This window comes from Mytilus trossulus, chromosome 8 (assembly GCF_036588685.1).
Source record: "Mytilus trossulus isolate FHL-02 chromosome 8, PNRI_Mtr1.1.1.hap1, whole genome shotgun sequence".
Classification (NCBI taxonomy): domain Eukaryota; kingdom Metazoa; phylum Mollusca; class Bivalvia; order Mytilida; family Mytilidae; genus Mytilus; species Mytilus trossulus.
This window is the reverse complement of record NC_086380.1, coordinates 43,594,151-43,606,325: the sequence shown is the minus strand read 5'-3', so window position 1 is coordinate 43,606,325 and position 12,175 is coordinate 43,594,151. Positions and strand designations below refer to the sequence as shown.

Sequence of the window (12,175 nt, the reverse complement as noted above, 5' to 3'; positions counted from 1 at the left end):
TTTTTCTTTTGATCTTTATATTTCTTTTGTGGTGTTGTCAGAGTTTATATATGCTACTGTAAACGACATTCATTATCTTTTTAAAAGATCTATTTAAAATATAATTTGTTTACGGTGTATTATATGGCAAACTTCAGATTAAAGATTAATTCCTTGAAAAATTTAATGTTTGCTTTTTCACGTTTTACATTGCAAAAAAACATGTTCTCTATTGACCAGTGTGTGGCATAGTCAACAATGTGACGTTATTTTCAATTTATTTAATTGTATACTTTAATAACCCAATACACGCATATTGATATAGATATATACATGATTCTATATTAGATCGAAAGAACAAAGAAGCTCCTTCACACAGTGGATATCATAGCTGATTCAGCACTTAAAACTCTGTCAGACGATGAACCCAAGACAATGGAATTCTCAACAAAGACTATGAATTTAGTAGTTGGAGTTTCCAAATTAAACAATTCAACAAATACTTCAACAGATATAAGCACTTCCAGGAAAATTGGTAACAAAACCGTCACTAGTTCCTTTAAACTACCACCAGAAATAAAAGAACAACTAAAAGAAGCTAGTAAGAATGGATTTAAATTTCAGGTATATTTTTGTGTAGATTTGTCTTTTCACTCTACCCGAAATTAAAACAAATTAAAAATATGCACTCATAAGGGAAGATACTTGTACTGAATTACTGAAAGGATGATATGTGTTGGGTTCAGTATTTTTGTGATTTTACTTTTTATTTATGAATGATGAATGGTGTTCCCTCGAAAAAGATGTTAGTGCTGGGTTAACATGTCTATAACACGGTTTTTCCAGACAAAAATATTGAAATATTATGTTTTTTTGGGCATATTTTTTATTTATATTGGTTGTGGTTATAAAGTAAATTTCAATTGTATATTAGGCAAGGGTTTTCTATTTTTTTTTTAAAGTGAATGAAGTTGGGATGACCTACTACAGATGTTTTTCTTAGACAAAAATCGAAGACCTCGGGACAAGTCGTCTGCAATTAATAATTTCCTTTTTCTAATACACAGCTTTCCTCAGATAAGAATCCAAGAACAGGGAGACAAGTCGTCTGCATGCATTAATACTCCTTTTTTATTTATAGATGCTTTTTCTCAGAAAAAAAAATCTAAGATCTTGGGACAAGTCGTCTGCAATTTATAATTTCATTATGTATTAAAAAGGATTTCCTAATACAAGAATCCAAGAACATTCGGCAAGTCGTCTGCATACATTATGGTAGATTCATGGTATACCTCCATCTTAGATTGTACAATCAAAGTACAAAAACCAGTCTAGTTATTTGCCCAAATCAGCAATTTTGGAAACAGATTTGCAATTTTGTGGTTAAACTGTTTATTAACTTGATAATTTATTGTATTATTCAAAATACTTTAACAAACATCAACCTTTTGGGGTTTTCAAATCATTTTACTTAAATGAGCCATTTAAGGAAAGATAACTCTTTAAGAACAAAATTTATACTGCGCTAATAGGGAATGTTTTTATTTTTACTTGTGGCAAGAAAACAGGTTCGGTGACACCGTGTTTTCTTTTTATTTTCTTCAAACATATTACATGTTTTAATGTATTTCTCACAATAAATTATTTCTCACAATAAATTTCAAAATTCTATTTCATAGAATTTTTTTATGCACTCTTATGTGTTTTTTCAAAAACAAATTAACCAAATGTAGGCAATTTTCAACGACTCATAGCTTGAAAAATAGCAGAGTGACCCTTACTTTTCATTATGTTTTTGAAAAAAGCATAATAAAATCTTCATTTTTGGCCAATTATAAGAAAATTCTGTCTCAAAAAACATTTACTTATGATCTACCTTAATTCTCCTTTTTCTATTATTGATGCTTTTTCTCAGACAAGAATCTAAGATCTAATGGGACAAGTCGTCTGCACTTTATAATTTCCTCTTTTCTGACCCGCAAACGAAGTTGTCGGTGCCATATAGTTTTACCCTGGTCCGAAATTCCGTCATTCCGACGTCATCCCGTCATTCCGCAACAAACCATTATACATAGTTTTTTTCTTAACGACTTCGGATCTTGGACTGATTTTTGGTATGTAAGTTAACCATGCATGATGAGTTACAGATCAAGTTAAAGTTTCGTCCCGCTCCTCTAATTTTTGCCGAAGTAACGGGTTTTTGGAATTTGAGAAAATTGTTGAAAATCACAGTTATACTACAGATACAGTTAAGTCGGCTTCATATCTTGACTTACATCTAGAAATTGACAATGAGGGTCGGTTGAAAACAAAACTTTACGACAAAAGAGATGACTTCAGCTTTCCAATTGTGAACTTTCCATTTCTAAGTAGCAACATTCAAGCAGCACCTGCAAACGGGGTATATATCTCCCAATTGATACGATATTCCCGTGCTTGCATTTCCTATCATGATTTTCTTGATAGATGGTTACTGCTCACAAGGAAGCTATTAAACCAAGAGTTCCAAAATGGTGCAGTTGAAATCATCCCTTCGTAAATTTTACGGACGCCATCACGAGTTGATTGACCGTTATGGAATAACCGTTTCGCAAATGATATCGGATATGTTCCTAACGTCGTAACTACAATCTCCTTCCCTTTCATGAATATGACCTACCGAATTAGACTATTTACCGGCTTTGTTATCACATAAGCAACACGACGGTTGCCAAATGTGGAGCAGGATCTGCTTACCCTTCCGGAGCACCTGAGATCACCCCTAGTTTTTGGTGGGGTTCGTGTTGTTTATTCTTTAGTTTTCTATAATGTGTCATGTGTACTGTTGTTTTTCTTTTTGTCTTTTTTCATTTTTAGCCATGAAGTTGTCAGTTTGTTTTAGATTTATGAGTTTGACTGTCCCTTTGGTATCTTTCGTCCCTCTGTTATATGGACTTTTCATCTAAACGCCTTCAGATATTGGGCTGATTTTTGGTATGTGACTTAACCATGATGAGTAACAGATCAAATTAGTTTTGTTCTGCTCCGCTAATTTTTGCTGAAATAACAGGCTTTGGACTTTGATTAATTATTGAAAATCACAGGTATACAGATTTTTTTCTATACACCCCCAGATTTTGAGCAGATATTTGATATGTGAGCCTACTATCATGTTTGTGTCCACATGTGTTATTGAACTTGCAGATTTTTTGGGACGGGGCCATTCGTCTCGCTTTGACACATCTAGTCTATTACAGAGGCTTTCAGACAAGAATCCAAGAACAAAGGAAAAATCGTCTGCAAACATTTTTTTTGGTTCTATTACAGATGCTTTTCTCAGACAAGAATCTAAGATCTTGGGATAAGTCGTCTGCATACATTAATTCTTCTTTTTCCATTACAGATGCTTCTCTCAGCCTAGAATCCAAGAAATTGGGACAAGTCGTCTGCATACATTAATTCTCCTTTTTTCTACTACAAATATTTTCCTCAGACAAGAATTTAAGTTCTTGGGACAAGTCGTCTGCATACATATATTCTCCTCACTCTATTACAGATTCTTTTCTCAGACAAGAATCTAAGATCTTGGGATAAGTCGTCTGCATATATATATTCTCCTATTTCTATTACAGATGCTTTTCTCATACAAGAATCCAAGATCCTGGGACAAGTCGTCTGCATACATTAATTCTCCAATGATTTCGCTAATTCTTAAGGATTTAAACCAAAAAACACTTGATGTAACTAAACTACCAAAGCCTATCATCATTGACATACCTATTGGAAGTAAGAATTTATAAACATCAGTAAAAAGGATACATGATAATAATGATTGGATGGGATCTGAACTCTTCTTTATACTTAATTATACAATATGTAGCTGTTTGAGTTAAACCAAAATATCGGTGTCATTTAAAACATTTATTTGTTATGAATTGGGCTGTAAATAATAGAAGATAAAGGTTTACAAATACGTCCAAAAACATATACTGTAACCACATTTATTTTCGCAATGAATTTGTTTTGCGTTTTTCCCTTTCTTGTTTGATTTGCGGCTATTTAATTTCGCGATTTTCTAATTTACTTGATGTAGCATAATAAGGAAAGATACAAGTTTTAAATATTCACGACGATTAATTTTGGCGTTATTAGTCATTTTGGGAAAATAAGTTAGAAGAGAACCTTGGGTAAATATTATTTTTCCTATCTAGTTGCTTAGAAAAATCAGAAAGACTGCGGTATTGGAATTACTGTAGAATAAAGGCAACAGTAGCATATTGCTGTTCGAAACTGTTCTTTTGTATGATTCGAAAGGAATACAAAATCATAATAGGAGGGCACATTTGCCATGTTGTTAAGAATAAGAATAAGAATAAGAATAGAATAAGAATTTTATTAGTCTAAAATCCAAACAATATCAACAAATAAACGACCAGACAATTTTATGTCATGTAATGTTACAGGATCACATGTGTTATCAAACATTGAGGTCAAATCATTTATATAAAAAGAAAATAAGGTAGGACTTAGAATTCAGCCTTGTTTTACTCCAACTGTGGAAGGGAACATATTAGTAATGCCTTCAGTGACTTTAACTGCAAATAGAACTTCTTTGTACATATCTTGTAGAATATTAAAGAATGGTCAATTAATGTTATATTCAGCAAGTTTGTGCAACAGAGCCTCTCTAATTATAGTGTCAAAAGCTCTTTTTTTTTAAATCAATTAAACATGCATATATTCTTTTGTTTGATTTTAAAGCCTTAATAGTTTTTAAAATAAGAATATGATCACTAGTTCTGTATCCTTTTTTGAATCCAATCTTTTTCACGACAGATAATATTATTAGTTTTTGAATACTTTTCTAAACGGTTATACAAAACTCTTGAGAAAATTGTTCCTAAGCAGCTAGAAAGTGCTATACCTCTGTAGTTTAAGGGGTTATTAAAACACCCTCCTTTGAATACTAGTTTAATGTAATTTTCTCTCCATTTAGAAGGATATATGCCAGTAAAAATAATTGAGTTAAATAATTTTACATACATGTTGACGTTCATAGTACAATATATTTTCAACATTTCATTTGTTAATCCATGTTGTTAAGATCAGAAGTATTAGTCTTGTACTATCAAACTTCCTGGAACCAGTAAGCTCTTACCGTACTTATATGCAATTTATGGTATGAATTTTTCAGATCAAGTCAGGATAAGTCATATGTATGACATGAAAATGACTTCCACTTAATTTGAACTTAAGCAAATATCCGTCGCAAAGTAAACTCAACTGGCGACAGTAAAATCTACGTTATAAGATGGTCAAGCTTAAAATACAATACAGTTATCTCCTACTTGGTTTTTAAAATATAAATCAACAACCTTCATTTTGCATTTGCAACTGTTTTTATTTAGAATGTTTCATTTAAATATAACTAAAAAAAATATCTAAATAGATATGTATTATTTTTTTTTTTTTTTTTTACAGGAAACGAAAAATTCAGCGAATTTATTTTGAACTCCCAAGAAGATAACTTCATACGTCTTAAAGTGAAACAGCCAGCAAACATGTTTTACATGTTGAAGCTTATGACAGACGGTCCACAGTATAATATGTCAGTGAAGATTGCAATAGAATTTCATAAACAGGTGTCTTTGTCAGATGCAGAAAATGGGACGCTCATTAGTAATACACAAATAGCATTTTTAAAAGAACCTGAAAAGAAATCGCTATACTGGAGTATAGGACTTATCGTCAACGATAGAAGGGATGGGAATATTAGTCAGAATATATCTGTTAAAATTTCCTCGACTGGCATTAATTGTCGATATTGGAATAACACTATCGGAAAATGGGTACCAGAGGGATGTCGGGTATGTAATATAATAATCTATAGAGAAGAGGAGATGTAAAAACAGGGGAAGTAATATAATAATCTATAGAGAAGGAAAGATGTAAAATACCAATCAATAGGAAACCAGGGGAACACATTCCCGTTTCTGCCCAATGAAAAAGGGGTTACTTTCTTAACACAAGAAAATTGGTAGCGTTAGTTTGATTAGGAATCGTCTTTTTAAAGAACTATAATATAGAAATATTTTTTTTGTGATCTTAATTTGAAAAAGTTATAACGAAAATACCAAACCCTGGAGATATCCATATCAACTGAAAAAATCAAATTTTATCCCCCCACCCCCCCCCCCCCCCCCCCCAAAATAAATACGAATGAAAATCAACTGTCAAAATACGGACTTGGTACCGGTATTTCTTTAGAAAACGGCGAGTTGCATCTGGTTTTATAGCTAGCAAAACATTCCACGGGAAAGACACACAGAGTAACCAACACACTCAGGCAAAATAATGTCAAAGAGTATTTATTTTTTTTAAATTGTATCCTTATTTATATTGTGTCATTTTTCTAATCGTCTAAGGATAACTTTATTTAAGATAGTTGACACCTTAGCTTATCCTATGTATTTCTTTTTTTTTTATAGAATTAGACTATTTCAATCGATATTTTAAAGTGTATCATTTTATGTTTTCATGTTACAGTGTTTGACTGCTGATTCAGCTTAGATGACGGTTAGCGCTTCTTAAAACGTTTAAACTCACTACATTTGCATAAATTTTTTGGAGCCCGTAGGTCAGTGTTGTCGTTTGTTGGTGTTAACTTATTTATTAGTGTTTCACGATTTCTTCGTTTTTTATATAGATTATATTGTTGGTTTGTCTGGTTGAATTGTTTTACTCTAGTCATTTTGGGGCTCTTGACAATTGCTTTTCGGTGTGAGCCACGTCTCTGTGTTGAAGACCGCATTTATACCTATTAATGTTTACTTTTATAACACATGGTGACTAAGATTGAATGTTGTCTCATTTGCACTCATACCACATCTTCATGTTAATACATAATATATTGTAATGAATAAGACATTACTTTTGATCTAGCAAATATAAAAAAGAAGATGTGGTATGATTGCCAATGAGACAACTATCCACAAAAGACCAAAATGACACAGACATTACCAACTATAGGTCACCGTACGGCCTTCAACAATGAACAAAGCCCATACCGCATAGTCAGCTATAAAAGCCCCCGATAATTAGACAATGTAAAACAATTCAAACGAGAAAACTAACGGCCTTATTTATGTAAAAGAAATGAACGAAAAACAAATATGTAACACATAAACAAACGACAACCACTGAATTACAGGCTCCGAACTTGGGACAGGCACATACATAAATAATGTGGCGGGGTTAAACATGTTAGCGGGATCCCAACCCTCCCCTAACCTGGGACAGTGGTATAACAGTACAACATAAGAACGAACTATAAAAATCAGTTGAAAAAGGCTAAACTCATCAGATGGACAAAAGTACAAGTGGACTTGGCCGGGTACTTATACATCCCGACACAAAAAGACACAATGAACAGATCTGAGAGTCCTCGCAGTTATCTGACAGCTAGTTCAAAGCCAATAACAACAATAAAAAAAATCATGCATCTTAGACTAAACTATCAATCCTTATACATCCAACTTCCAATGGATTTAGTATAAAAACGTCAAAAACAGCAAGAGAAAAACATGACCTTGTGCAATGCCAAGTTGCAGGTATCGACAGATTATAGATTCATGAATATGTATATGTAAATAACATACTAGTAATATTTAGTTAGCTTTTGATTTACTGATAACAAAATCAATATTTATACCAATAAAAACAATATTCAATAATCTTATTACAGTGTTGAATAGGTAACCTTTTAGAAGTCCATTCTGTGTAACTTCACATGACAGACTTGAACACACAACTGACTAAATTTTACTAAAAGACACATAAAACACCAATTTCAAAGTTTTTAGTCGATAGTACATTACCTTTTAGTTTATTTACCGATTATTGTAAGTGTACCTTTTATGCATGTATCAAATTCGTGAAATCGGTTTTGGCTACAAATTGCGTGTATTTGATTCCGCTGTTTTACCATCTATCAAATTTATTTATAGCGGACTTTCTTGGGCCAATAATTTTGATATTGAGTAATGGTCATACCTTTGGTAGCATTTCATTCGTTTGTACGTGTGTATATATGACTTATGAAATTTAAATTATACATTCTTGTGTTTAAAAACATAATTGTATTTGTAAATTTATAAATATACTAGAAATTTTGAAATCGCAATACAATTGAGCAAATGTTAAATCAAAGAGTTTTTAAATTCGCGGGCAGTATGTCGACTTCGAACAGGGGGTTAAAAAATACAAGAAGGGCAGTCAATGGCATAGATCAAACAAGCATACACTGATGACCTCATGGCTAAAAAGGAAAAGACAAACAGACAAATCACAGTACACAAGACTCAAGATAAACAACTAAAGACTAAGCAACACAAACACCCTAAAAACAAGGGGAGATCTTATGTGCTCCGGAAGAATAAGCAGATTCCACTCCACATGTTGCACCCGTCGTGTTGCTCATGTTATTACAAACCTGGGAAATAGTCTTCTTCGTGAAAAGGGCAGGGAATTGAAGTAATGACAAGGAACATTTCCGATGTCAACTGTGAAAAGGTTATTCAATGACGGTCAACTAACACGTGATGGCTTCCGTAAAATGAACGAAGGAATAAAAGAGGGACGAAAGATACCAAAGGGACAGTCAATAATTATCTCAACTTTACCATTTTAAACTTTTGGTTTAGTAGCTTCCTTGTAAGCAGCTACCCTCTAATAGGGAAATTATGATAGGAATTACAAGCCATGTCGTATGAAGGCGCTGCTGGAATGTTGCAAAAATATAAATGGAATAAGGATAAGGATATGTCCAATTTTTATTTTTTTCGGGACGATTTATTACATTGACGGTTCTCGCGAAAGTCGCGAAAATATATTGATCGCGAAAATAAGTTGGTTGACAAAAAATTGTTTATACTTCTTTTTTGGAGAAGTGTTAAATAGTAAGGTTAAGTTTGAACTTGTATTTCTTTATTCGAGATAATGAGACAACAACTGGTTTGATTTTCAAAAAGTGCTTGATCAAATAATAAGTCTTTTTTTTATTTTTCCAGACAGAATTACAGGAATCACAAACATCTAAGACACTATCACTGAACCACATCAACAACTGACAGCCGACTTATAGAAAAACCCAGAAAAATCAGACGTTGTACCAAAATCAAACATCAACGAATAACGCACAATCCAGACTATTTAACTTGGTTTGGTAAAAAAAAGCCGACGAAATAAATCTTGAACCTCTACTGTTTTTATCAAGACACTTGTCTTAAATCTAAAATTCATAAAACAAACTTACACAGATGACCATTAACTTAATCAAAGATCAATCTGTACATAATTTTGACAGCAATATCAAATTGTTTCCGTAATTAGTATTCAGGACGCTAGCTAGTAGAAGGGAAATAATGGGTACAGTAATTTAGATTTAATAGTTTGGTAAAAGCAGACAACACCTGACCAAAAATGGCTACAGAACGACAGTTGTTGGTTTTGATTCTGACTCCAATAAATCAAAATTTCTTAAAGGAATTTTCCAAAAAATGTACCACTCGTTATAATATTATATACTTATTCATAATTTATGAAAACTTATATTTGCAGGTTTCACCTGTTTCATCAAGCGAAACACTAGAGTGTGAATGTGATCATCTTACCGATTTTGCTGGAGGAGTTTTCGTATTACCGAATATTGTGGATCCATTTCAAGATGCTTTACTATTTTTGACGTTCTTTGACAACCCAGTTGTAGTGACAGTAATGATATTGGTCTGGTTAATATATTTTCTGGGTCTTTACAGGGCAAGGCAAGCTGATCGGAAGGATTCAAATTTTGTAAGTGAGAGGCTTAGCTTGCTATGAAACCAGGTTCAATCCACCATTTTCTACATAAGAAAATGCCTGAACCAAGTCAGGAATAGGGTTTTTGTTATTCATTCGTTTGATGTGTTTGAGCATTTAATTGAGCCATTTAATCAGGGATTTTCCGTTTTGAATATTTCTCGGCGTTGAGTAGTTTTTTAGATTTTACCTTTTTTTGTTAAATAATTTTAACAGTAAGGTGGTACCAAAACACCTTGACTAATATTAGTTTGGCTCGTAAAAATTTCATTAAAATTTGACGAAATATTTACTTTCAGGCTTTGACAAAGATATAAGAATTTCCAAAAAGTTGAACCAACCACTTTTAAAAAAAAAATTTGGTTATATAGCAGTTTGACAAACACTAACTTTGACCATTGGAAAGCTTTATATTTCCTTAATAATATAACATTGATAAAACGTTCAGCTAAATTAAAGAGTTATCACCCTGTAGTGCCATGTACCACCTTAAAGCATAATAACTGAAAATAACACATATGTATCGCTTTTATTGAGTCTCTTTCATAAGGAATCATAAGCAATATGACCAAAATATAAATTATATATAAGGGATAGCTATAATCATCTGTAATCAAACAGATTGAGGGAGTTAAAGCTTTGATTATAAATAGTAGTAGAACATATTTTACATAAAATAAAAGTTAAAGAAGCAAAACACAGCATTTTGAAAATAAAGACAACAGTAGTATACCGCTGTTCGAAATTCATAAATTAATTACTAGGCAAAAACACATCCCGGTTACGAATTTAAACTGAGAGAAACACAACAAAAAAAAGAGGAGAACTATGACACAACAGTAAGACTGTAGTGTTCATATTATCTTAACTCTATATTTAGTTAAATGATGAAAGGATATTTTTGGGACATTTGGAGGTCTGTTCATTAGACAGGGTTATTAAAGTGGTACCCAACACTTTCACTAAAATTAATTTGGCTCGTTTACTTTTCATAAACTTTTTTGCCAAAGTATTTACTTTGACCCTTAAACAAAAATATTAAAATATTAAATTTAAAAAAAATAAAAAAAAAATATTAAATTTTTTGAACCAACCGTTTTGTCAGAAAAATTACACTGGTTATATAGCAATTTGACAAACACTAATTTGGATCATTGAGAAGCTTAATATTCCTTTTACAACACAAAGTAATTTAAACGTTTATCTGACTTTACAGAGTTATCTCCCTGTAGTGTTAGGAACCACCTTAACAAACAATAATCTGCTCTTTTATATTGGAATCATGAAACCAAATGTAAAGTTAAATTACGACTTAATAGTTATATGTGATTCAAAGGGACAATTTCAGGAACCAAGATAGGTTTTTCATGATATATATTACATAGTATATTTTTGTAGGATGGTATAGTGACACCCTTTCCAAGTGATCCTTCTGACCCGTTTAAGTATCTTATGTGCATTGTCACTGGGTGGCGGTATGATGCTAGAACTACAGCAAACGTTTCATGCTACATAAAAGGCAACAATGGACAAAGTGCAAGGCATTGTTTAAGTAGGACCTCATCACCGCAGGTTTTGTTTACATCTGGTGGTGAGGACTGGTTTCTAATTACTTCTTCCTACAATATAGGAGACATGGTGAATGTAATTGTTTGGCACGACAACAGTGGTTCCTCGCCATCATGGTTTGTATACACTTATTTATAAATATATATTTATAGATTTGACTGTTGTTTCCCGTTTGAATTATTTTACATTTGTCATTTTTAAAACCTTTATAGCTTGCTGTTCGGTGTGAGCAAATACTCCGTGTTGAAGACTGTACTCTGACCTATAAAGGTTTACTTTTCTAATTATGACTTTGATGGAGAGATGTCTCATTGGCACTCATACCACATCTTATGTTTATTTCGAAACATTTCGATTCGGTTCGAAATATTATTCTGATATAATATCATATGTCAATAAAAAAATTATACATTTTATTAAAAAAATTAACAGAATATGATTCGAAATTGAACTTTTGAGCCTAAATTTATAGAGAATTTGGTGTGGAAAATGACGTATTAAGGTTATTGGAAAAAGGTATATATTATTAAAAATATGAACTGAGACATCGAAAATACCAATGTTATATTTGCGATTTGTGTTTAACAGTTTTAGCAAATACAAATCAATGAAATTAGGATTTAAAAATAAGGTTGCTTAATGACTTCCCAAAAACAGCTACCTTCGTAAAGAAATCGCAATGTGCAATTGTTAAAATGCCTGCTAACTGTATAGTTTCAAAGAGGGACATAAAACGAAATTGAAATTAACGCTACATAGAAGTTTAACGTCTGTCAACAAAGATAAAAACCCT

General features: G+C 32.2%; 1 protein-coding gene across 1 annotated transcript in view; it reads left to right on the top strand.

Moving 5' to 3' along the window:
• The window catches only part of LOC134680983 (polycystin family receptor for egg jelly-like), a 93,190-nt gene that overhangs the window by 33,904 nt on the left and 47,111 nt on the right, over nt 1–12,175 (top strand). Inside the window, exons 15-19 of the mRNA XM_063540309.1 lie at nt 328–603; nt 3,591–3,744; nt 5,440–5,825; nt 9,577–9,807; nt 11,212–11,498. Of these exons, the coding sequence (XP_063396379.1) occupies nt 328–603; nt 3,591–3,744; nt 5,440–5,825; nt 9,577–9,807; nt 11,212–11,498 (1,334 nt within the window). The remainder of the gene's footprint in view (nt 1–327; nt 604–3,590; nt 3,745–5,439; nt 5,826–9,576; nt 9,808–11,211; nt 11,499–12,175) is intronic.